General features: G+C 41.9%; 1 protein-coding gene across 5 annotated transcripts in view; it reads right to left on the reverse strand.

The window, feature by feature from the left end:
• CACNA2D3 (calcium voltage-gated channel auxiliary subunit alpha2delta 3) overlaps positions 1-26,837 on the reverse strand; it is a 928,576-nt gene that overhangs the window by 536,993 nt on the left and 364,746 nt on the right. For 4 of the 5 annotated variants that reach the window (XR_643716.2, XR_643717.2, XM_003894282.2 and 1 more), the window contains exon 5: positions 22,748-22,910. Coding sequence is in view for 3 of the 5 variants with exons in the window: in XM_003894282.2 (XP_003894331.1) it covers positions 22,748-22,910 (163 nt within the window). In the remaining 2 variants the exon portion in view is untranslated. Of the gene's footprint in view, positions 1-12,045; positions 12,510-22,747; positions 22,911-26,837 lie in introns of those variants that run through there. The other variant, XM_009200544.4, reaches the window with a different exon arrangement.

The following is a 26,837-nucleotide window of genomic DNA, read 5'->3' on the forward strand; positions in this document are numbered from 1 at the left end:
ATTAACACACTTGAAGATAGATTAACAGAGATCATGCAATTTAAAAAAACGGAAAAAATGAACAGAGCCTCAGATGTGAGACACTCTTACATTCACCAACATAGGGTGATGGGAATACAAGAAGCAGAGAACAAAGAGAAGAAACAGAAAAAGATATTGAAGGATATTGAATGAATATAAACTTTCTAAAATTATTGAAAAATAATAACCTGTACATCCAGGAAGCTCAATGAACTCCAATTCATATAAATGCAAATAGATACACAAAAAGACACATCATAGAAAAAAAAGCTGAAGTCCAAAGACAAGGAAAAAATATTGAAAGCAGACAAGAAAACAATGACGCATCACAAGAATATTACAAGTGAAACTGCATAACATTAAAAGCTGAATTCTTAGTAGAAACAATAAAGGTCATCAAAACAATGAAATAACATATTCAAAGTGTCAAAAAACAAAACTGTCAACCAAAAATCCTATATCCAGCATAGCTATTTAAAAAAATGAATATAGAATAAAGATATTAACACAAAAAGAAAAACTGAGAGAATTTAGTGCTAGCAGACCTGGCTTACAAGAAATACTAAAAGAAGTTTTGCATGCTGAGAGCAAATAACCCAAGATAGTAATTCAAAGTCACAAGACAAAAATCAAGATCACCAAAAAGGTGAATATGTAACCATGAAAAACAAAATGAATGCACATGTCTTCGCCTTTCTTAATTGATTAAATAACAACTGTATAAGGCGATATTATGCAATGTATGGTTGGGTCTATAACATACAGAGATGTAATATATTTGCCAAAAACAGCATGAAGGAAGTGGTTGGGTGCAGAGACACATGCGGCTAAGAAATCCAGATGGTAACTGAAATCCACAGGAATAAGTAAAAATATTCAGAAATATGTTTTTAAATAAGGTTAATATAATGAAGCTATAAATATATACCTTATGAACTAAAACATATATGCCATTATATATATATATGATATACTACATATTTCTTTAATATACTATAGACTATATCACATATGTGCTATAGCTATATGAATATATGCTATGCTAACATCATACTTAATAATAAATGTGAATGAATTAAATAATCCAAGAGGCAGAGATTTTTCAGACTAGATTTTTACAAAATGCACCAATTATATGTTATCTATAGGAGAAACACTTTAGATTCAAAGATACAAACAGGCTAAAAGCAAAATGAAAAGAAGTGTATTATGGAAACAGCAACATTTCTTGTTCTATTAACAAGAAAGCTGGAATGGTTACAATAATATGAGACAAACAGATTTTAAAACAAAAAAAAAAAGTTACTGGAGATAAAGAGAAACATTTTATAATGATAAAAGAGTAAATCTATTGGGAGGTATAACAATTATATATGTATACACATCTACACATAGAGCACCAAATTTCATGCAGCAAAAACTGACAGAGATGAAAAAAGAAATAGGCAATAAAACAATGACTGGTGAGGACTTCAATATCTCACTTTGAATACAGAGTAGAACAACTAGGCAGAAGATTAATATGGAAATAAAAGACTCCAAAACACTATAAACCACCTAGACCCAACAGACACTCCACCCAACATTACATTACACATTCGTCTCACATGCATGTGGGACATTCTCTAGGACAGACCATAGGATAAGCAATAAAACAAACCTCAATAAATTTTAAAGGGTGGAAATAATCAAAACTGTATGTTCTGACCACAATGCAATACAATTAGAAATCAGTAATAGGAAGAAATTTGGGGAATTCACAACTACGTGAAAGTAAGCAACACACTCCTAAATAACCAGTGCATCAAAGAAGAAATCAAATGAGAAATAACAAAATATTTTGAGATAAATGAAAACAAACATACAAGAGAGCAAAACTTATGTAGTGCAGTTACAGCAGTGCTTAGAGAAAAATTTATAGCTGCAAATGCCTCTATTAAGAAAGAAGAAAAAGCTCAAAGCAATAGTCTAAGCTTCCACCCTAATACACTGGAAAAAGAACAACAAAGTAAAGCTAAAGCAAGAAGGAAAGAAATAATAAAGACTAGAATGAAAATTAGTAAAATTGAGAATAGAAAAAAATATTTGAGAAAATCAATGAAACCAAAACATGATTCACTAAGAAGATAAGAAAATTGACAAAACTTTAGCTAGATTAAACAACAAAAAGAAAGAAAAATTCAAATTACCAGAATCTGAAATGAAAGAGGGCACATTACTAACAACTTTACAGAAATAAAAAAGGATTATAAAGGAATGCTATAAACAACTGTATGCCAATAAAATAAATAACTTAGATGAAATGGACCAATTCCTACAAAGACACAAACCACGACAACCGACCCAAAAAGAAATAGATAATCTGAAAACAAAGAGTAAAGAGATTGAATTATTAACTTTAAAAAGCTATCCAAAAAGAAAAGCCAGGGCCACTGGCAAATTCTATCAAACATTTAAGAAATACCAATTCTTCACAAACTTTTCCAAAATTATAAAAAAGGAGAACAATTCCCAATACCTTCTATAAGCCCAATAATACTCTGATACCAAAACGTCAAAGACATCACAAGAAAACTATAGAGCTATCTTGTATAAATACGACTGTAAAAATCTCATACCAACAAACCAAATCCAGCAACACTTAAGAAGAATTATACACCATAACCAAATAAGATTTATCCCTAGAATGCAAGGTTGTTTTAACATCTGGAAATCAATTAATGTAATACACCAAATCAATAGAATAAAAAACAAAAGCCACATGATCATCTAAGCAGATGCAGCAAAAGCATTTGACAAAATCCAAACCCTTTCATGATTTTAAAAAACCCTCAATAAACTAGGAATAGAAGGTGACTTCCTCAACTTTATAAAGGATATCTCCAAAATAGTAATAATAATAACAATAACATCCCACTTAATGGTGAAATATTAAATGCTTTCTCTAAGAGCAGGAAGAAGAAAAGAAGTACCTGCTCTTAAAACTTTTACTAGAAACAACAAAGGCCATCAAAACAATGAAATAACATATTCAAAGTGTCAAAGAACAAAACTGTCACTATACTGGTAGTTCTAGCCAGAACAATAGGTAGGTCAGTAAGTAAGTAAATAAATAAATAAACAAACAAATAAATAAATAAATGGTGCTTTGGTTTGAATGTGTCCCCCAAAGTTCATGTGTTGGAAACTTAGTCCCCAATACAACAGTGTTGAGACATGAGACCTGTAAGAGTGGACTAGGTCATGAGGGCTCTGCCCTCATGAATGGATTAATGCCATTATCAAAATAGTGGTTTGCTACAGGAGTGAGTTCCTGAAAACAGAAATAAGCTTAGCTCCCTCCCTTTCTCACTTTCACCCTCCCTTGCCCTTTAGCCTCCTGCCATGAGATGATGCAGCACAAAGTCCCTTGTTGCATGCCAATGACATCATCTTGGACTTCCCAGTCTCTGAAACTATGAGCCAAATAAATTTCTGTTCAATATAAATTACTCACTCTGTGGTATTCTGTTATAGCAACATAAAATAGATTAAGGCAATGGCATTTGGATTTGAAAGAAAGAAGTAAAATTATCTCTATTCACAAATTACATAAGTTTGTACATAGAAATTCCAAGAAACCCACTAGAAAACTATTACAACTAATAAACAAGTCAGCAAGATTGCAGAATACAAATACATAAAAATCAACTGTATTTCTATACACTTGCCATAAACAACCCAACAATGAAATTAAGAAAACAATTTCATTTATAACATCATTAAAAAGAATAAACATTTTGAAATAATTTAATAAATTTAACAAAGAGTTTGAAAACTACAAAACTGGAGAAAAATTAAAGATCCAAGTAAAATGAAAAAAATATATATCTCATGTTCATGGATTTAAAACCTTAACATTGTTAAAATGGCAATACTCTCCAAAAAAAAAAGCTACAGATTCAATTCAATCTCTATCAGAATCCCAGGTGACCTCTTTGTAGAAATTGACAAACTGATTCTAAAATACATGTAGAATTGCAAGGGACCTGGAATAGTCAAAACACTCTTGAAAAATAGGAACAGGCCAGGCACGGTGGCTCACGCCTATAATCCCAGCACTTTGGGAGGCCGAGGCGGGCGGATCACAAGGTCAGGAGATCGAGAGCACGGTGAAACCTCGTCTCTACTAAAAATACAAAAAAAATTAGCCGGGCGCGGTGGCGGGTGCCTGTAGTCCCAGCTACTCAGGAGGCTGAGGCAGGAGAATGGCATGATCCCGGGAGGCGGAGCTTGCAGTGAGCCGAGATCACGCCACTGCACTCCAGCCTGTGGAACAGAGTGAGACTCCGTCTCAAAAAAAAAAAGAAAAATAGGAACAAAATTGGAGGACTCATACTTGCTGATGTCAAATTTTACTACAAAATAATAACAATCAGGACTAGCATAAAAATAGATCAAATAAATAGATATGAGAGTCCAGAAATAAGGCTGTGTATCCATGGTAAACTGATTTTCTGCAAGGGAATTGTGACTCGCTTCAGTGGGGGAAAGAACAGTCTTTTTAACAAACCATGCGGAGACAACTGGAGACAACACATGCAAAAGAATGAAGTTGGACTCTTACCTCACATTATACAAAAAACTCAAATAGAGCACAAGCCTAAATGTAAGAGCTAAAACTATACAACTCTTACAAGAAAACACAGGAATACATTTTCATGACCTTAGCTTTGGCAATAGATTCTTAGATATGACACCAAAAGTATGAGTAACAAAATTTAAAAATAGGTAAATGGGACTTCATCAAAATTAAAACCTTTTGTTCTTCAAAGAGCATCATCCAGAAAGTAAAAAGACAACCCACAGAATGGGAGAAAATATTTGCAAATCATATATCTTGATAAGGGACTTGTATCTGGAATATATAAAAAACTCTTACAACACCATAATGAAAAGACAACCCCATTAAAGATGAACAAAGGATCTAAAGAGACATTTCTCCAAATATTCAAATGGCCAATAAGCACATAAAAAGAAGCTTGAAATCATTAATCATCACAGAAATACAAATCAAAACCACTTCTCACCCTTCCAACAAAAAGTCAGATAAGAAATCAGAACCTACATACATTACTGGTGAGAGTCAAAAACGATGCAGCCACTTTGATAGTTTTTCAAACAGTAAAACGCAGAGTTACAATTTGATCCAGCAATTCCATTTCTAGGTATACACCCAAGAGAAATGAAAACACGTATCCACACAAAAATGTGAGTGTTCTTAGCAGCATTATTCGTAATAGGCAAAAAGTCAGAAGCAACCCAAGTGTCCATCAACAGATGAATGGATAAACCAAACATAGTATTTATGTACAATGGAATATTATTCTGCCATAAAAAGAAATGAATACTGATATATGATACAAATGGAAAAATCTTGAACACATTGTGCTAAGTGAAATAAGCCAGTCATGAAAGCTCACATATAATATGATTACTTTTATCTAAAATATCCAGAAAAGGTAAAGCTATAGGGACAGAAAGATCAGTTGTTGCTTAGGGGTGGGTGAATGTTGGGACAAGGGAACGATAGCCAAAGAGTACAGGGTTTCTTTGTGTGGTGATGAAAATGCTCTAAAATTTAGTGGTGATTGATGGCTGCAAGTGTCTGTGAATACTCTAAAACCACTGAATTGTACACTTGAAACAGGCAAATTGTATGCTATGTGAATTGTATCTCAATAAAGGGGTTAGGAAAAATTACAGCAGTTCTCTGAGTGATTTTGATCAGTAAGTGACTGAGATGAGAGCTTCTGCTTCAATCTCCGGTGTCCAGAGGCTCCCCAGGTTGTCTCTCTACAGCACAAAAGGTTACTCCTTCCTGATGCTGTCCGTGGACTGAGTCAGTTCTAGGTTTTGAGAACTGCTGTTTTGTTTGGGACAAATACATTGAGTATCATCCAGAAATTAGTTGCGTGATGACCCAGCTTCATCTGCTTCTCAGATTAAACACTAAAGCCAGCCTCCCACTGCGGGGCCAAGACACTCTTCCTTTGGCTCTCAGGAAAGGAGATGGTGCTGGTCCAGTACTTCTGACAGAGTTGCCTCATCTTGGTTCCCCGGAGTGTTATAATGTGAGAAAGGCCAGGAAGAACTGCACTAGGACACTCACTAAATATCAGTCTTTGCACATGTAATGAACTTCAGTCCGAAGTATCTATACAGAAGGATACTGGAACCACTAGGCGTAACTTGTACTTTTGTAAGACCAGCTTTGTCTCCACTGGCCACTTTAGTTTCCACAATATGCAATCTGCCATCTTAAGAGGTTTTATTCTTAATGCAGACACTTGACATAATAGGTGTGTTCAAACTCTTCGCTTCACTTCTTGGCTGGCACTGCTCTGGCCCCAGTGGCCTTAACGTAGCCATTCAGGGCCAGCATAATGTTGTACTTTTCAACCAACCAAGTTAATACTTGCTGCCCATTTAAAATCAGATCTTGGTCTCCATCCTTTGTCAACCGGACATCTGACTTAGATTTCTGTCAGCTGAGCTAGTATAAACCACATCCCTTCACACACAGAGTATGAAATGATTCCTCCTAAGTTGGCCATCCATTATACAGAAATATATGCCACAGGCCTGGAAATGGGAGATAAGGCTCTTTCTGGCACAACTTGAAAGTATATTACATATCTCCTACGACTAAGCTATTTATTAGGGAAAGGCACTGCTTAGAATAGGAAAAGATATTATCATTGCCGCTGTGTTGCCTGAAAAGGAGGCAAGGCTCAGAAAATACTCCCTACCACACTGTTGAAAGGTCTGACTTCTTCATCTCCAATTCACTCTGGAGTGAGGCTGTTAGTCTATAGATTTTGATTATATGAAAAGAGTCATCCCTGCCTCTCAAACGCTGGTGTCATCCAGAGCACTGTGAGATGGTGGAGGGTGAATGGGATCAGAGTGGCCCCCAGACTGCATTTGGGCTGGAAGGCAGTTCGGGCCTACTCATATCTCTGTAAACCCCGCTTTCTTACAGCCCCTGCCTTGCTAAGAGTCATTACTGTTAACACCAGGACACTGACCTCTCATCTTAGAAACAGGTCCCTGAGGAGCCCCTTTCTCAGTGCTGAACTCCACAGGTGTTGAATGGCTGGCTTTCACAACACTCAGCAGACTTCACATGTGTAGGCATTTCATGTCTCCTCAAATGGCACCCATCTGTCAACTGATGACAGTTGGCACCTAGAGGCCCCTCCCTGCAGGCAGACATGTACAGAGCATGTTCATCACCACGCCTTCCGTGTGCAGGTGGCATGACAGTTGGCACCTAGAGGCCCCTCCCTGCAGGCAGACATGCACAGAGCATGTTCATCACCACGCCTTCCGTGTGCAGGTGGCACTCGGGCCCCCACACCCTGTGAGGTTCTTAGGTTTCCACCCTCATTCCTTGAGTCCCTTTTTTCCCCTCACTTTCTCAAGGGACATACATTTGTTAACTCCTCACATTAGCCACTAAATGTCATTTTCAAATATTCTATACAGAATCCACATTTATAGGCTGAAGATGGCTTTTCCTGTATAAGTAAAGCAAATGACCACCAAATCCCAAGTCTTCTTTCCTGTTTTATTAACTTGAGTGACACCTGGGAGGGGGAAAATGGTTGAAAAATGTCAAAAGATATTTCATATCTTGACAGTTGAAACAACTTCTGGTAGTATCTCCTTCGTCGAACTCCTTAGAATGAGCTACAGAGGAAAAGAAACCCAAAACTCTAGAATAAAATGTGTCAGGATAAGCAGAGAGCATTTCTGGAATCAGGTTATCAAGAATATCAGGCACAAAAACGAGTCAGGTGGCTGAGGCCGAGAGGAGCCTATAGCTGGTCCCAGATGAGTGGCCCAGGTCACATGGGTACCAGGTGCATGAGGAAGACTCCAGGACACTGTGTGACCTCATCTCGGTGCTTCTCAGAGGGCACTTCTCAGACATGGGGGAACCCCAGGTGCTCGCTCTTGCTCTCCCTCTCTCTCTCTCCCCCGCTTCCTCATCCCTCACTTCCCCCACCCTCTCTCTACCATTCCTCATCATTCTTTCTCTCAGGTAACTCCTCCCCATCATGCTATAGGGCTCTCAGGCCTTACAGAACTCTTACAGGAGTTGGCTAACTTCTCCAGTCTGACAGCCAGGAAAGGGAGGAGCGGGGATGGGACCCAAACCCTCACACGTAACCACCCTGACACACAGTGTGAGTCCCGGCTCTGCATTTAGCAGGCGAAAATTCCACCCCCATCCCCAAACCTGTTTTAATATAAAGAAGCCTCTGCAGATGTGGTCAGTCCCTGAAAATACTCCATTCACGATACTTATGGGAGCCCACCGTGCTTTGTTAGAAAGACATCAGGAAAGCCCAGCCCCAGAATGACTCCCCCAAGCACCAGGGGTTCTGAGGGCTGCGAAGCTGAAGCAGATGGCTGACCTCTTGTGCTACGATGCCCAGGGCAACTTTAGGCTCATTCCTCATCCCAGTGGGGTCCTGGTCCACTGGCTATGAGACAGCCCCGGAAGCCTGGTCAGCCAGCTTCCAAGGGCACGCAGACCAAGCAGGGAGGCAGGGCTGGAGCAACAGGAAGGTGAGCCCAAGGCAAGGCAGCCATGGGGGCATCAGGAGACATGAGCTGAGGCCTGGATGCCCTGTGAGGCTCAGGAGTCCCCTCAGAGAAGAGGCAGAACCCCTGCAGGGCATGAAGAGAAGACGCACATTTACCTACTGCTGAGCTTACTGTCAGTAAGCCACATTATGTTGTAGCTGAAGGAATGCAACAGCTGTACACGTGGGTGATACTCAGCGTTTATGCCTGTGCGGCAGGTGGGCACAGCCTGTGATCTGCGATGCTGACTCCTCGGTTGTGGGGAGGGGCTGGGGTGGACAAGAGGCACTGGGGAGAGGGTCTTGGAGCTATGTCATTTACCAATCACACACATTGTTTCAATATCTGAACCACTAGCATACCCACACCAATGCTTCCTGGCTGAGGTCAGCCGGGGCTGCAGGAACTGTCATTAAGAACTAGCCATGGCTACACTCTAATCTGGCTTTGACCAGGCGGATCCAAGAAAACCTTTCCTCTTCATCAGTGAGGAACAGCCTCGGGGCTGGGCTTCTGCCAAGCAACTGCTCAAGGGGAGTCTCTTCTTGCTCATTAAGCAAAGCAGCTAGGACAACAGACAGGCAGACCTGGATCCAAATTCACACTTGGAGAAGTAACTAACCTTGTTGAGCCTCAGTCTTCTCATCTGTAAGGTGGTTTGTGGAAAAGCAAATCACCACCACCCAATTCCGTGTGATCCTTAGAAGGGACTCCTGTAAAGTGGTTTGTGAAAAAGCAAATCACCACCACCCAATTCCGCCTTTTCTGGGGCTCCCACTCCTGCAGGGGGAACCTTCCACTATCTCGCTAGTGCCGGTCTATCACAGGTGCCCCGACTGGTCCTGAGCCTGGAGCCCCAACAGACAGCCCTTCAGCATCTCTTCATCTGGGTTTCAGGGGCACTTTGTTCTGCTAATTCCCCTCCTCTCATTCTGCCTTTGATAGCAGTGAGTAGAGAACATGAAAACCTACCCTACCCCAGAAAAGTCTCTGAAACTCAGGTTTGATCCAATTTCCCCACATCCAGCCTGGGACTTGAATAAAGTAGACACGGGTGAAGATGTGGCCACATGGATTCAACCGCTGTGGCTCTGCTTCAAAGCACTAATGGGCAACCAGACTTGGAACCCAGAGACTTTTACCTCTAGTCTGAGAGTTATGCACCCTCAATCTCTCTAGGCCATTTTACTGATCTCTAAGATGTGGATTAGTCCACCTGCCAGACGGTAAAGTGACAGCGTGTTGCATCTCTATGCCTGCGGAGACATGCAAATATCTACATGTGTGGGCATGAAACAGCACGACAGCAGTTGTTGAAGTAGAAACTACTCAACTACCACCATGAAGTGAGGGTGGAAAAAAGAAAAACATCAGAAATGTACAGAAATACCTCTGTCACTTAAGAATGAAGGGAGAGTTCAGACGGTGGCACTTTGGAGATGATGAAATGGCACTGCCACACAGGGCAGCCTGTGATGTCTTCAGAAATAAGAAAGGCCATCAAGTCATTTATACTAGAAACCCACCTATCTGAGGTGTGAACTTTCAAATGTCATCTTAAGGAACTGGTGGTCCTGCGCAGAGAACATCCCTAAGAGAGGGTGCCTTACCCCCAAAGTCCACCTGTGCTGTTGCCAGGCATTCATCAGGTAGTGAAGATGGCCTACAAAGAACCCCTGGCCGAGACCCCCAATGATGCATGTCCCTGATGCAAGTCAGGCTCCAGGATGTGGCCTTCAACAATGGGACTAAGCAGAGGAAACTGGCTGCTGCGCTCTTCTTAGCAACTTAGCCCTGGGTCTCCATCAAGCCCCTCTCTCCTGTCTCAAGGGTCCACTGAGGTCCAGGGACAGGCGCTTCACAAAGTCCTCTTGAAAGTTCTCTGTTATGTCAGTGAGAGAACAAATGGGACTACACAGTCACTTCCTGAGACAAGAAAATCTCACTTCTAATCCCAGTTTCCAGTGTGACCCTTGGAAGCACTGACATATCTTTTTCCCAAGTGCAAAATGTTCTTCATATTTGAGGCAGGGCATTCCCATGTCTGTGGCACCCATCAGCGGATGATTAGAGTATCACAGAATCATTTTAGAGGGAAACTATTTCTCTTTTCCCAGGCCAACATCATTCATCTTAAAATAACTACTGCCACCATAAGGACACAGTATGATACTTAACACAATCTCCTGCAAAGGTAGCATCTGCACTGACTGCCAGAAACAACTTACTTGGGCGTTCTCCTACCTCTAACAAAACCACTGTTGGCCATTTTCACCACAAAGCAGATAAAGCTAGCACCTGGGAAACCAGTAACAATATACACGCAGGTGTATTTCCTTTTATCAGATAGCTGTGTCCTCTGAACAATTAACCTGCAGATGGGTAGCTCTGTAACTCAACTTCTTTAGCTCTTTCATTTTCAACTACTAAAAAAGCAGCACATGTTCCTCATAAAATATTCAAACTGAACAGAAGGGTAGAAAGTGGAAAGTCAGCACTATTAATTTCCTGAACATCTCTCCAGAAATCTTCTGCATATACAACCACTTATATCCTCTCTCTCTCTCTCTCTCTCACACACACACACACACACACACTCACACGGATTTTACTATGCATTTTCTTCTGCATCTTTGTCACTTTCTGGGCACCTTTGGTACCTTTCTCTTGAGTACAGGGAGTTCCAGCTCAGCAGAATCTCTTGGTCCCAGGAAACACCCATACCTTCTGAGACGTTCCATGATAAAAAGGATGCCATAATCAAATAAGAGCGAAAAGCTGATGCATCCAAATGAACGGCTTTTTCTACAGTGGAAATTCATATTCCTTGAACATCTCAGGCACATAGTGGAATGCCACGAGTGGTAGATTCTTCAAGGCATCACCCTCCCTTATTTCATCCCAAAACATTTTGTGAAGGACTACTTACCAATAGCTTGTGTGGTGTGTTCTCTCCCATTGCAATATTCTCCACCTCTCACCCCACCCCAGCTCCTAGCTAAATTATTTCCTACCCATCCTTCAGATGGCAGCAGAGCCAAATGTCCTCTGCCCATGGCCACCTCCACCTTCCCAGTTCAGCCCAGGCTGAGCTGCTGTGGGATACACTCTTACTGTACCACAACCCTTTCCTCCACAGCATTTTCTCCGGGTACATCATATGCCCAGCTGTGTGCTGACTTCCTGCCAGCCTTCCCACTGACCAATAACCTCCAACAGAGCATGGGCAGAGTCTGCTCATCTCTCACCACACCTGCTCACACCCATGCAGCGTCTGGCATGCTAGAGGTGCTCCACCAATATTTATTAAATCAATAGAAGGTGGCAGGGTCCCACAGAACCCAGCTTTGCAAACGCCATTCCAGTTGCTACAGTGGAGGAACTCACTTCTCCTAAACATGCTGCAGTGAACTTTCTGGCAAGGAGAAGAGCCTTTTTGCATTCTGAATCATCATCACCTCCTTACTCACTTCTCTTAGACATATTTTGGTATGGCAAGTTTGCAGGATTAAATGTGGAACTGTCTCATTCCCAACAGAAATATCCCCTATGTGTGAGCAGTTGGTATCCATTGGCATTCTGATGCAGAATTTGCCTCCCATTTTTAAAACGACTCTTTGCTGCAACATTATTTTCATAAAGGGAAGAAATTGGAAGTGTTTATGTAAAATAAGACTAGTTTTCATTTATGATGGATTTTCATATGCTTAGATGAAAATAGCACAATTTGACAAAAACAGGGCCTTCCACTTGCCGCACATATAAAGTGTGCATATAAACAGGCATGATGGCCGGGTGTGGTGGCTCACGCCTGTAATCTCAGCACTTTGGGAGTCCAAGGCGGGTGGATCACTTGAGGTCAGGAGTTCGAGACCAGCCTGGCCAACATGGTGTCTCTACTAAAAATACAAAATTTAGCTGGGCGTGGTGATACGCACCTGTAAACCCAGCTACTTTGGAGGCTGAGGCAGTAGAATAGCTTGAACCTGGGAGGCAGAGGTTGCAATGACCTGAGATTGCACCACTGCACTCCAGCATAGGTGACAGAGCAAGACTGTATCTCAAAACAAACAAACAAAAAACAAAACAAAACAAAAAACAGGCATGACATAGCTAGCTGAAAACTCAGCCATCAGGATGGTGGAGATGCACAGTATAGAAAGGCAGTGTGGAGCCTGGGTGGTTCTAAAGCCAAAGCATTGGGTTTGCATGCTGATTGCCCACTTTGCTAGCCAAGTGATTCTGAGCAAGTCCCTAAGCCTCAGTTTTCTCACCTCTAAAGTGAGAATTAATAATGGTTCCTGCTTCAATGAGTTGTGGGTAGGATTGCATTGTATGAGATCATATTGTGCCTAGAACATAGTAAGCACCATAAAAATGTTACCTGAAGGAAAAGAAACTGATGGAGGCATCAGTTGACTAACACACAGGTGAGTGTCTCTAAGGTCAATGAGTAGATAGTGTGTTCTGGACAGAAGTTTCCGTCAGCTTGGATTTGGGAAGAATAAAAGAGTGTAAAAAATGAAAAGATTGTCTTTATGTCCCTGGAAGCTATTGCTTCGAAACAGCTGAGGGCCCCCAGGTCCTTCTAAGAGTCCCCAACAAAAGGAAAGCACAGCATTACTTGAAGTTTGATATGGTTTAGCTGCGTCCCCACCCAAATCTCATCTTGAATTCCCACATGTTGTGGGAGGGACCTCGAGGGAGGTAAGTGAATCATGGGGCAGGTTTTTCCCATGCTGTACTCGTGATAGTGAATAACTCTCATGAGATCTGACAGTTTTATAAGGAGGAGTTTCCCTGCACAAGCTCTCTCTTTGCCTGCTGCCATCCATGTAAGATGTGACTTGCTCCTCCTTGCCTTCCGCCATGATTGTGAGGCCTCCCTAGCCATGGGGAACTATAAGTCCATTAAATCTCTTTTTCTTCCCAGTCTCAGGTATGTCTTTATCAGCAGTGTGAAAATGGACTAATACAAAGCCCTACAGCCTTTCATTGACACAGACACCAAGCTTCCTGGGAGCAAAGTCACCCAAGAAGTAGGACATGGACACACAGAGGTTCACCACATCTGTGCATGATGAGCAGGTGGGTGGAGAGCAGGTACAGGTATCAAAGACTGAGCCACCCGCCAGGGTGCTTGTCCGCCTCTGACCCCGTAACTCTACCTCCACATTGTCCTCTCTTCACTGAATTTCTTGATGTACAACTGCCGTGAATAAAAGGGTTTCCAAGGTGCAGGAGAAAAAGGAAGGCTACCTGGCTCAGGATCAGAGATATTCCCAGGCATAAGCCATGCCACTGTGAGGGACCCAGTGTCACTATCATCATTCTTATAACAATACTAACAATTGAGGCTCTCAGTAAACTTTTGTTACATAGTAGTCTGAAATGCTTAACAGCCATTGTTTCATTTTATCTTCACAAAGCCCCCACGAGATAGGTGCTATCATTATCTTTGCACAGATAAGCAAGAAGCATGGTCTGAGCCTTTTGTGGGAGTAAGGTCAGCATGGAGACAGCAAGGATATATTATATTCACACTCATACCACACACCCCGAGCAAGCCCAATGGCTGGCCAGGGCACCTGGCTAGCATTCCTGAGGAGGCCTGGGAGCCACCTGAGACCATTTACTGGTCTCTACTGTGCTTCTTAAATCCTGGAAGTCTAGCCTGCATTTCCCTCAGCAAGGCAATCCCTTTCTCAAACAGGAGGACCTGTGGCATATATAACTAACTGAGTCAGCCCAGGGACAGTGGCTCTTAATCTCTTTCACCCACTGGAACACACTTGACTGCCACCACAGGCTGCAACACTTGCTGCTGCAATTTTCAAGGTGCTGAAGGTGGCTCCACCCTTCTCCTTCCCAGACAAAACACAGAAAGCAAGTGCTTGATCGTAAAGTTATCATAGAAATGACCTTGAAACCTCTCTAAGCCATTTTTTAAAAAATAAATCACCTACAAACTCCAGCTCCCTACAACTACTGTGACCTTTCACAAATGTCGGGGCACCAGGGTGAAATAAAACACTATTAGTAATCATTCCTGCTCTCCCATTGTCCTTTACTGCTCCTGGCACCACCTTTCAGAATTTCTCTAGCCTAGGTGCAGCTCCTATCCAACTGCAAGACTCCATCTGGATTCCCATTTCTTTGAAAAAAGAGATTAAAAATACAAACACATTAGAAGATCCTGAAAGTAATTACTTCATCAGGTATACATCTAAAATTACTGTCTTCAGAAACAAACAAGAATCAAAATTTAAATACAAGAAGAGCTGACAGAACCAACATGCAGCTAAAACAACCATTTGTGATGGCCTGTAGTAAGAGGATTCAGCTCAATTCAACGACATCCTTGGAAGCACTTTTCTATTCCAGGTTCTCTGCTATGGTCCCAAGGGAATGAAAAAAACACAGCCCCTGCCCCCAAGTTCAAGGCAGGAGAGTGCAGTGAAAAAGAAACTGCTGAACAATGTGATGAATAATCTAACAGAAGGAGAGGCAACACCCTCACATTGGGGCATAAATGAAGGGGCAGAGGACGGTTCTGGAGAGGAGGTCTAGGGCCAGAGGGAAAGGCACAGTAGCTGTGGAGCTGGGCTCTCGGGAAAGCACAGATCTTTCCAGAATGGAGAAAGGACAGTACCCTCAGCAGGAGGTCAGAGCCTAAGCAAAGGTCTTCAGAGAGTCTGGAGTCTTGGGGTCTAGCATGACCAGGAAGAGGGGGAACAGGGTAGCCAGGACAAGAGAGCAGTAAACCAGAGCTGGTTTGCAAGCGTGTTTGCACTTCATTCTACAAACAGGGCTGAAGGGAAGGGGTCTGGGCTTGGGGATGAGCATCCCCTGCATGTTTTTGGCAGGGCAGTGAGGGTAATCCATCTGGTTTGCTGGGAGCTGAGTCTGTGTGAGGAATCAATATGTATCAAATGCCTCCGTGTGCCAGGTGTTCTGGTGGATGCCGCACCTTCACTTTCTTTAATGCTCAAAATGACAATTTACATCTTACAGACGAAGAAACAGAGGCCCCAAGTGTGAAATGCTCTTTCTAGTCCACCACGTTGATACTCATAGCATTGGATGCAAGTGCAGGCCTGTCACTCTCCAAAGACTCCTTGATAGATCTTGAAAGAGCTCCATGGTAGACAAGAACAGAGATGATAGGGATGGCACAGGACAGTGGCCCAGGTGAAAAGGGGACCAGGAGACAGGAACAGTGTTTCAGAGAGCCTTAGGCAGGAAGCATCAACTCTTTTCTCACTTGGATTTTGGGAAAGAATCACCTGTACCTAAAGTGATGCCTTTGAGCTTTGCCCCAGGTAACTTCCCTGGACCTGACTCTAGAATAGAGGCTGTGGAAGAATTGCCTTGGAGAATGGTGGTCTCCACTGCTGCCTATAACACATGGGGTCACTGTCAACGAGATAATGCACTGAAAGTCCTCACTACAGAGCATGGTTATTGGTAAGTAATCCACTCATCTAACCATCCATCCATCCATCCATCTACTCACCCATCCACCCCTCATCCACTCATCCATCCATTCATCCATCCATCCATCCATCCATCCATCTACCTATTCATGTATCCATCCATCTATTCATCCATCCATCCATTTATCCATCCATCCATCCACCTACTCATTCATCAAGCGCAACTTCCAGGCTAAACATAAGCCTAAGTGTAGGACTGAGGGGCCACAAAGGGCCACATCACACCTTCCTTCTACTAACACAACTTCTGAGAAAATACAGACACAAAACTATGCATACACACATATACATCTCTGCAGACCTATGTTTATGTGCATGTGTGCCACATTCACATGCAGAAGTATGGAGGCATTGCCAATAGAATTTGAACTCAGCCACTTAACTTGTGAATTTTAAGTGAGGGATAGTTATTTTGCAATATAAAAATATAATTTCCAAACTAGAAGAGAAAAACTATGAGTAGTTTGGGATGACAGCGGTGGAGTTACTTCAGTGGCACTATCCTGTATGTTTCTTACCAAATGCCTTAGTCCCATTATGATCATATGCTGTAACAGGGGTTCCTGGAATCCAAACTACATCTTGGGAAAGTTTCCGGGGCCTTGCTGAGGACTGTAGGTACCAACAAACCATGCAGGAGGAGGTTCTTGAGTGTTATTTCTCCAGGTCCGGAGCAATGTGCTCTGGCGTAATTCCTCTGATCTTGACTCCCAATACCAAGTTATGGCCACATTACCATCACATTCCATTAGGGCTGGGAGACAACGAGGAAGCACGATTGGAGCCTAATCCAAATGCTTCAGTTCAGAATCCCAAGAAGAAAATCCATTTCGAGTTGGAATTTGTTTCTGACATCCTGGGGTCAGTCAGTCTTGTTCACTTATATGCGTGTGCTCTCTCTCTCCCTCTCTCTCAAACACACACACACACACACACACACACACACACACACGTGAAGGGAAAAGAAACAAAGGGAAAGGAAAAAATTTTAAACAGCTTTTTATAAGGTTTGTGAGCCTTCTTGCACATCAAATAGCTCTTGGAAAACAACATTTTAATGATTTCCGTGTAAACGAATCAGAAACATATGGATTAAATTTCCCTTAAAATATACACATGTAATTAAGGGGAAAAGTGCTTGGCAAAATGCATTTTGTGTTTTATCAAGCTCAACATTTGAAAAATAGGTTGAGACATCTGACAAATCCAAATTCAGCAACCCTGCCCATCCCTCCAGCAGCCTGTATACTCTGCTCCTAAGCAGGGGACCCAATCCCATCTCATCAGACTTTTGCTCTTTTCTTGGGCTTTTTAGAAGAACCTACTGGATTGTAACAGACAGATTGATTTCTCATGCTCTGCAGTGGTGGTTACAGGTCTTCCCTTTCCTGGAGCTCTTTATATTTTCAGGGGCTGGACCCTGAGCACAGTGTAGCTGTGCAGCCCAGTTTTCCCAGCCTGACTGGGTGCCCTGCTGGGGTAGTCTAAAGGATGAAGGAGTGGTCTAGCCTGTGTCCTGTAATTCACATCTACTCTTCACCTCTGCCACTTCAGCCTACTTCTCCCGGATGTCCTCCGTTACTGGGGGAAGAAGAGGAATTGAGATTGGGTTACTTCCTATGTCTTTTCTTCCTCTGTGCAAGAATAAAGTGAAAAGAGTGTTTCAATTGTAATCTATATTCATTACCTTACCTTGCAACAAGCATTTATGGAGCATCTACCACGTGCTGGGTATCATGCTGGTGTTCCCACCTTCATGGGGCTGATATGCTCACTGGAGCTTGCTCTCTAGGGCCCCAGGCCCAAGGACTCTCACGTTAGCCATCCAGTCTTGGCCCGTGTGCCATTCTTCTCTGGATTTTCTCCAAACCAGGCCCTGGATGCCTCCTCCCTCTCCCTCTTCTTCAGTGTGACTGGGAAACAGTATTCTTCAGTGGCTCTCTTCCTGGCAAAGCTGTCAGCCATATTTTACCTGTCACTGTCATGTTCATGACCACCTGATGGCTTTCACAGCCTCTCAGCCTCTCACCACCTGGCCAGCCCTCCCAGACTCCATAACTGCCTTTCTGACTTCCACAAAGGAGCAGTTGTTCCCACTGCTGCTGCCACTTCAGCTGGGATCTGCCCAACTTGCCCCGCTCCACAGCCCACTTGGACAACAAGTTCCCTCAGTCTTGGAGTTACAGTACCTACTCACCTGCTAATGGCCCCCTTTCTAACGCCATTACCTGGGTGATTAGGTTTTAACATACAAATTTTGGAAGGACACAAACATTCAGATCACAGCACTTGAGTCCTGGATGGACACCATGTGCCATGCACCCCTCTAAGTGTTTAATCCTCAGCACAACCCCCGAGGCAACTCACTATGATTGTCATCTCCAGCTTATGCATGAGGCAAATGAGGCACAGGTATTGTATGCAGTCACAGATGTGAGAGTGGGGCAACCCTGGGGGCAGTGGGTGCTTGTCAGGTTGGATCTGGGTGTGACTCTAGCTCCAGTCTCCCTCCATTCCCAGACGTTTCCAGGCCTTATTCTCTAGCTTTCCTGAAGAGTCTGTGGGCCACCCAGTCTCCTCTCAAAAAGTTTCTTTGCTATTTACACCAGCCAGGTTCTGTTTCTGTTGCTTATAAGAACCATGAAAACACCCCAGTCCTGGATGACGTCTCCTAGCTCAGGAGGCACAGGCGCCAGCGGTCTCCACGCCAACAAACATCTGGGAAAAACTCATCTGTAAAGAGTAAGGGCAGGGATAAAGGGGGCCCAAGGCTGCATTTGCAGGGTCCTCTGCCCTCAGAGAACCTGAAGTAGAGAAGGAAAGACTGCATGTTCTGCGTTCACAGAACAGTGCCATGCTAGAGCAGAGGAATAAACAAAAGTCACTTCCATCACACAGGACAAAAGGAATTAAGGAGGTTATATTTGAGCTGGTTTCTAAGAATGGGCATTAGGACAAGCAGGAAAGGAGGGACAGGGATAATAGGAATAAAAACAGTGAAATAAAATACAATGGAAGAAAGAAGAAGGTGTGTTCAGTGAACAAAAGCGGGGTCCCACCTGGGTGGACAGAGGTGGAAAGTGGAAATGAAGGAATAGGTTGAGAGCACAGCATTTTCTTTCACACATATTCACATATTTACAAACACACATGCATAGACCTGCCCATATAGAGAAACATGCACATACATATGAGGTGTATGTGTATATGTACTTGTACGTGTGTGTGTGTGTGTGTGTGTGTGTGTGTATATAATGTGTGCGTGTATATATATATAAAATTTACAGCACTTTGGTCGAGAAAGTCCTTAAAAGAGTTCAGCTTTATCTGAATTCTCTGCCAGATCATCAGCAGTTCTCACAAAAGCATCCTGCCTCTTGCTTTACTCATAGAGGATATACAGTCATTTACGGCTCTAAAGGTATCAGCCATTCATCTTCAAAGTCTCTGAAATAGTAAGACTCACAGGCTGGGGATGCCAGAGCAGCCACTCAGCAAACATCTGCTGAAGCAGTTTCATAAAAAAAGCTGCTGCATCAGGCACCCTGAGGGCCCTGAGATGCATTTCTAAAGACTCTATGAATATGCCTCTTTGAGTTCCCATGGGCACAGCTTGCCCACATCACCAACTTCGAAGCTGCAGTCTCTTTCAGTGCTCAAGAGAAAGGCACCTCAGCCAAAGAGGAAAGCACGAACCTGGCTGAGCTGCCTAGTTGCCAGGCCCGTCCACGGAGGCAGAAAGCAGAGTGTAGAAAACAGAGTTTACCAGCTAGCTTCATCTAGGACTAAAAATGATACCCCAGAACATAGATCACAGAAGCTTCTAGGCAAGTATCAAACCACTTTGTATATGCCCACAGAAGTCCAAGCAGCAAGGAGAGAATGACCTCGTATTGGTTTTCTTTGTTGGGGGTAAGATTTCTAACCTAAAAACAGCACAGCCAGTGACCAATCTCTGAGCATTTGTTTTGAGTACATGTCATCAATAACTAGATCTGAGCTGGAGGGCCTTCTAAACATAAAATATATTTCTGCAGCTTGAAAAGAAAGAAAAGGCTGTTAGGAGGTGGTTTGAATTAGGTAGAGTGGAGACAGGAATTTGCCTGAAATCCCTGCCTCTCCTCTGCCCTTGGGCAGTGATTCACTGCCTGGCTGAGACAAGAGAGAACACCTGGCCTGGTCCATGCCCTGCAGCCTGGCTGGGTGACAATGGACTAGGCAGAGGTGATGGGCAGATTCCAGGAGGGCTGCTGAGGATGACTTTGAATATCATTATCTATCTCCCATGGCTCAAGAAATCTGACTATCTCTGAAGATTCTGTCTAGGGATCATTATAAGCATGATTCTATAGCCTGTGTGATCAGTGGTGGTGCAGGTCCCTTACGTGTTACTACCATTAAAGGCACAATTAAGCCTTGAAAGCTAGAGGTGCAATTCAATCTCTATAATGGTGTTAATGGCTCAAGCAACCTTGAAGCAGCTGTCATATTCTAAAAGATCATTCTGAATTGTTTTATGTCTGAAATTGCTCTGTAAAATCGTGTTAATTTTTCATCTTCAATTGGGAATATATTTAATGCCAAGAAGATGGCTTTCTTCTGGCCACATTGCACAAAAAGGGACAGTTTCATTTAGGATTTCATCTGCTGACAGGATCATTCTGGAGAACTAAACTCCACTGAATGAAGCTGAGCTCAGCCCTCTACGTCTTGGTTCCATTTGTTTCTAAGGAAGAGTCCAAAGTAAAGAGTAGGGTAGAGGATATGGCCCAGTCCAGAGCCCTCTGGGATTTATTTAGATTGGCATCACTTTCTCTAAGAGGAAAAAAGAAAAAAAGATGAACTGTGGTCCTGCCCATGTGAACAAGTAGACAGGTCCCATCCTTGGCACTCCCACTGCCCCCTAGCTGTCCACACTATGGCCAATATGTGATACACTGTGTTCTAATTATCTCATTATTTGTCTGTTCCCCAAATGAACTGTGAACCCCTTGAGGGAGGGGTTGCATCTGATTCACCTCAGTATCCCCAGTAACTATCAGAACAGTTAATGAATGGGGTACTGCCTCCACTGACTCATGAGGATGGATAACAGGTAAACCAGGGAAAGGAGACATTAGGTATCCAACCACAAAGAACACACATAGGAAAAACGTTTCAGAGACAGTTAGTTGGAATCTCTTTAATCACTGACCAGCTCCTTAAATAGTGACTTAGAACATTTCAGAAGTGCAATTGGTATTCATGTTATTTTCCAATAAAAACAACGACAGCTAAAATGCACTGTGCACTTTCTGTATGGTACTGCTGTATTAAGGGCTATACATACATCATTTCATATCCTCTCACTAACCCTCTGAGGGAGGCTGTATCATTATCCCTATTTCACAAATAGGGAAACTGAGGTTCAGAAAGGCAAAGTTGCTTGCTTAAGATCACACAGCCTACAAGAGGAAGAACAGGACTTAAACCCATAGTCCTTGCTCTTGACTACTGAGCTCTTGTGTATGATCTGGAAACTGGATGCTGTGACAGAAACTGGCCCCTGGTATCTTTGAAATCTTGATGGGAAACAATGTGGCACATTTTTTACTTTGAAGATCCCATGACTTTCTGGCTTATTTTTCTAGGAGGATAGTTCTTTGTTTAGAAGGTTTTTAGGTATGACCAAGCAGAGCAAACTACTACTCAATAACAATAGGATAAAGATGCTGAAAACAACTTAAACCCTTTATAAACGTCATCCCATTCAGCCCTCACAACCACCCCCATGAGGTAGATATGATTATTATTCACATCGTAAGATGAGAAAATTCAGACCTAAAAAGATGGGGTGATATGCCCAAGGTCACAGTCAGAAAGTAGAACACACTGTCTGACCAGAGTCCATCCGATGTCAGAGCCCTGTCCTTGGCCACTATAATCCCAACTGGAATCAGCAGACGGGAACTTCGGGAAAAATAAACTCTAGAGTTTATGTGAAGACTGGATTTGAGGCACACAAGCCTGGAAATAAGGAATTCTCTTAAGGTCCATGTTGCTTTATACTCTGAGAAAAGACCGCAGCTGTTTGCATTGCACCCCTAGGAGCTCTCCAGTCCTTAAATGCCATTCCACAAATTGGAAGAAGAAAACAAAGGCACCACATCAGGGGTCAGCAGACTACAGCCTGCAGGTTACATCCAGCCATCTATTTTTGTAGATAAATTTTACTGGAACACAGTCATGCCCACGATTTACATTTGGCTGCTTTTGTGCCTGAACAGCAGAGCTGAGTAGTTGCAACACAGACTCTATGGCTGGTAAAGCCTAAGATATTTACTATCTGGTCCTTTATAGAAACTGCCAACCCCTGGACTACATGTTAGAGAGCCTGATGTAAACAACCAGCCAGAGAAACAGCAAGCCCAGAAGTTCCAGGCAGAACAGGTACATGCTTCACCTCTCCAGTTGATACCTGACACACTCAGCTTATAACTGTGCTTTTCAAAAAAAACGAAACAAAACAAAACTATATCCCAAACCAGTCAGCCCCTGCTTCTCAACCCCCTGACTCTTCACCTTCTAAAAGGAGCAGCGGCTGGGAGTCTTACCTTTGTTGTACATGTTCGTTGGTACTTGGACGTCACTTAGACTGATGTTCACAGGCAAATTATTAAAATGGTCATTTGGGGCTAAGATGAATTCCTTTCCCAGCTCCAAAAAATTCCCGTCTTTGTCCCTTTCATTTATCAGCACAGCATTGAAGTATTCATACTGAAAGACAAAGTCAACAAACATTACATGTGGCTTAGGGAAGAGGGCTGTGAACTCACTTAGACCTGGGCACAGGCCATGTGCCATCCCCTACACTGTGGACCCTGACCTGCTCACATAATCTTTTTATGTCTTATGTACTGTCCACGGCTGCTTTTGCATAGGTGAGATAGCATTATATAAATATTTTCCAATGTCACTAAATATTCCTAGAAAACATAAATGTCAAGGGGCAACACAGTACTTCCTTATGTGCATATAGAGAAAACTGCCCTAAAAACGTTTTAATTCTTTAAATTTTGAAGAGAGACCCTGACTTTATGCAGCCTATATCAAGTTGAAGGAGGCTGAAAATCAACAACAAAAAAAATAACAGGTAAATATATGTCAGATCATCACGCTTGCTTTGGAAAAATAATACAGCAGGGTAAGGGGATTAGCAGCTTCAGAAGGACTGTGTGTTTATACATGGCATTTGGGAAGGTCTCGCCGCAACGGCAACACTCACATAGAGATTAAACGAGGGGAGAAATCCAGTGGTGTGAGCATCAGGGAAGCATCCAAGAAAGAACAGCAAGGAGAAAGCCCTCAAATGGGAGTGTGCTGGCATGATTTACAAAAGGCTATATGATCATCATCTCACATATACAGAAGGCTTACTTTGTGTCAGAAATTACTCTAAGTGCTTTTCATGTGTTAATTCATTTGATTCACCTAACAATGTTATGAGGTGGATTTTATGAGTATACCTACTTCACAAATGAGGACGCTTAGGAATAGAGAATTTATGCATCCTGCAAAAAAATTACACAGCTGATAAGGAGAGCCAGAATTCAAATACAGGTAATCTATCTTGAGTCTGTGCTTAAATCTACTGCATGAGATGGCCGATGGCAGGTGTGGGTGGAATTAACAGAGCAGAACCTTAAAATAACTACAATTAATATGCTCCAGAGGCTAATGGAAAAAGTGGATAACATGCAAGAACAGATGGGTAATATAAGCAGGGAGGTGGATATTCTATGAAAGAATCAATGTGAAACGCTAGAAATCAAAAACGTTATAACAGAAATGAAGAATACCTTTGCTGATTCATTAGTAGACTGGACACAATGAAGGAAATAATCACAGAGGATGAAGATGTGTCAAAAGAAACTCCCCAAAAAGAAACGCAAAAAGAAGAGAAAATACAAAGGGAACAGAATATCCAAGAATTGTGAGACAATCACAAAAGGTGTAACATATGTGTAATGGGATACCAGACTGAGAAGAATAGAAACTGAAATATTTGAAATAATAATGGCTGAGTATTTTCCAAAATTAATGACAAAAATCAAGCTACAGATCAAGGAAGTTCAGAGAATACTGAACGCAATTAATATTACAAAGATTTACATCTACACATATCATATTCCAACTGTATAAAATCAAAGAAAAAGAGAAAATCTTGAAAGAAACCAGACAGAGGGTGGGATAGTCTTACCTGTAGGGGAACAGGGATAATGATTACATCAGCCTTCTCTTCAGAAGCCATGCAGGCAAGAAGAGAATGGAGTGAAACACTTAAAAAGTGTTCAAAGAAAGAACCATCGACCTAGAATTCTGTATCCCATGAAATTACCCTTCACAAGTAAAGGAGAAATAAAGACCTTCTCAGGCAAACAAAAATGAAGGAATCTGTTGCCAGTAGACTTGCCTTGCAAGAATTATTAAAGGTTCTTAAGAAGGAAACAAAATGATATAGTTTAGAAATTGTCATCTGCAATAAGAAAGGAAGTGTTTGGCCAGGCACACTGGCTCACACTTGTAATCCCAGAACTTTGGGAAACCAAGGCAGGAGGATTGCTTGAGCCCAGGAGTTCGAGAACAGCCTGGGCAACATGGTAAAACTCTGTCTCAACAAAAAAAAAAATTAGTCGGGCAAATTAGTCGGGCGTGGTGGCACCCGCCTGTAGTCCCAGCTACTTAGCAGGCTGAACCAGGAAGATCACTAGAGCCTGAGTCATGATTGTTGTGCCAATGCCCTCTAGCCTGGGTGACAGAGTGAGACGTGTCTTATTAAAAAAAAAAAAAAGTGTTAGAGCAGGAATAAATGAAGGTAGATATTTTGCTATTCTTAACTAATCTAACATATAACAGCTTGTTCAATACATTACTGTCTATGGACAAGTGAAATGAGTAATAGCAGTGTTATAAGAAACTGGAGGGAGGAATACTCTGTACTATGATTTGAATGTGTTCCCTCCAAAATTCAGGTGTTCCAATGTGACCATAGTAAGTGGTGTGGTCATTAAGAGACGAATAGGCCATGAGGGCTCCTCCCTCATGAATAGGATTAGATGTCCTTATAAAAGGGATTGAGACAGAAGGTCTGTCCCTTTTGCCATTCTGTCTTCTACCAGGTGAGGAAACAACACTCTTCCCTTCAAGAGGATACAGTATGAGTGCACCATATTGGAAGCAGAGCAGCCCACACCAGACACCAAACACGCCAGCACCTTGATTTTGGGCTTTCCAGCCTCCAGAACTGTGAGAAAATAAATTTCTTTTCTTTATAAATTAAGAAGAATTTATAAAGTCTCAGGTATTCTGTTGTAGCAGCACAAATGGGCCAAGACACTCAGTTATAAGATACCCGCACTACACATGAAGTAGTGTACAGTTATTTGAAGTGAACTTAAATAAGTTGTAAATGCATACTGCAAACTTTAAGGCAACTACTAAAATAACTGTAAAAGGAAGCATAATTTACATGCTAAGAGAGGAGAGAAAATTAAGTCACATAATATGTTCAATTAAAACTAGAGAAGGCAGAAAAAGAGTAGAAGAAAGAAAAGTAAGAGAGGGAAGGAAGGAAGGAAGGAAGGCAGGGAGGGAGGGAGGGAGGGAGGCAGGGACAGCGCATGAGCTAGCGACCTGGGGTAGTGAATAGAAAACTGTTACAAATATGGTACATATAAATCCAACTACATCAATAATCACCTTGAATGTGCATGGTATAAATACGTCAATCAAAAGACAGAGGCTGTCAGAGTAGATTAAAATACAAGATCTAACTATATTTTTTCCATAAGAAGCCCACTTTAAACATAAAGACACAGACATATTAAAAGTAAAGAGATGAAGAAAGATATACCATGCTAACATTAATCAAAAGAAAGTGAGGGTAGTTGGTTTAATTTCAGACAAAAAAGACTTCAGAGCAGGGAAAATCATCAAGGAATAAGATGGGCAGGCATTACTTAATGATAAAGAGGTCAATTCTCTAAGAAGACAAAGCAATCCTTAATGTAGTATGCATCTAACAGCAGAGTGTTAAAATACATGAAACAAAGACTGATATAACTGCAAGGAGAAACAGATGAACTAGCTATCATAGTTAAAGATTTATATGCCCCTGTATCAGTAATTGACAGACTCAGGAGACAAAACATTGGTAAGAATATAGTTGAAATGAACAACACCATCAATTGGATCTAATTTACATTTACAGAATACTTCATCCAGCAAGAGCAGAATACACATTCTTCTTAAGCATGTAAAGATGCTTGCTTGGAACATTCAAGATAGACCACATTAGGGGCCCTAAAACACATCTTCACAAACTTAATGGAAATCATACAATGTCTGCTCTCAGACTACAATGAAATTAAACTAGAAATCAATAACAAAAAAAAGATAGCTGAAAAAAAATACCACAATATTTGGAGATTAGACAACATACTTTCAAAAGAATTCTCAAGATATTTTTCTAAAAATTAAAATGAAAATACAGCCTATCAAAAGGTGTGGGATGTAGCAAAAGCAAAGCTCACAGGTAAATTTATAGCACTGAACACATGTATCAGAAGAAAAAAGAAGATCTAGAAGCGATCATCTAAGCTTCTACTTTAGGAAACTAGAAAAAGAAGAGCATATCAAATCTAA

The sequence above is a fragment of the Papio anubis genome, chromosome 2 (assembly GCF_008728515.1).
Source record: "Papio anubis isolate 15944 chromosome 2, Panubis1.0, whole genome shotgun sequence".
NCBI lineage: Eukaryota > Metazoa > Chordata > Mammalia > Primates > Cercopithecidae > Papio > Papio anubis.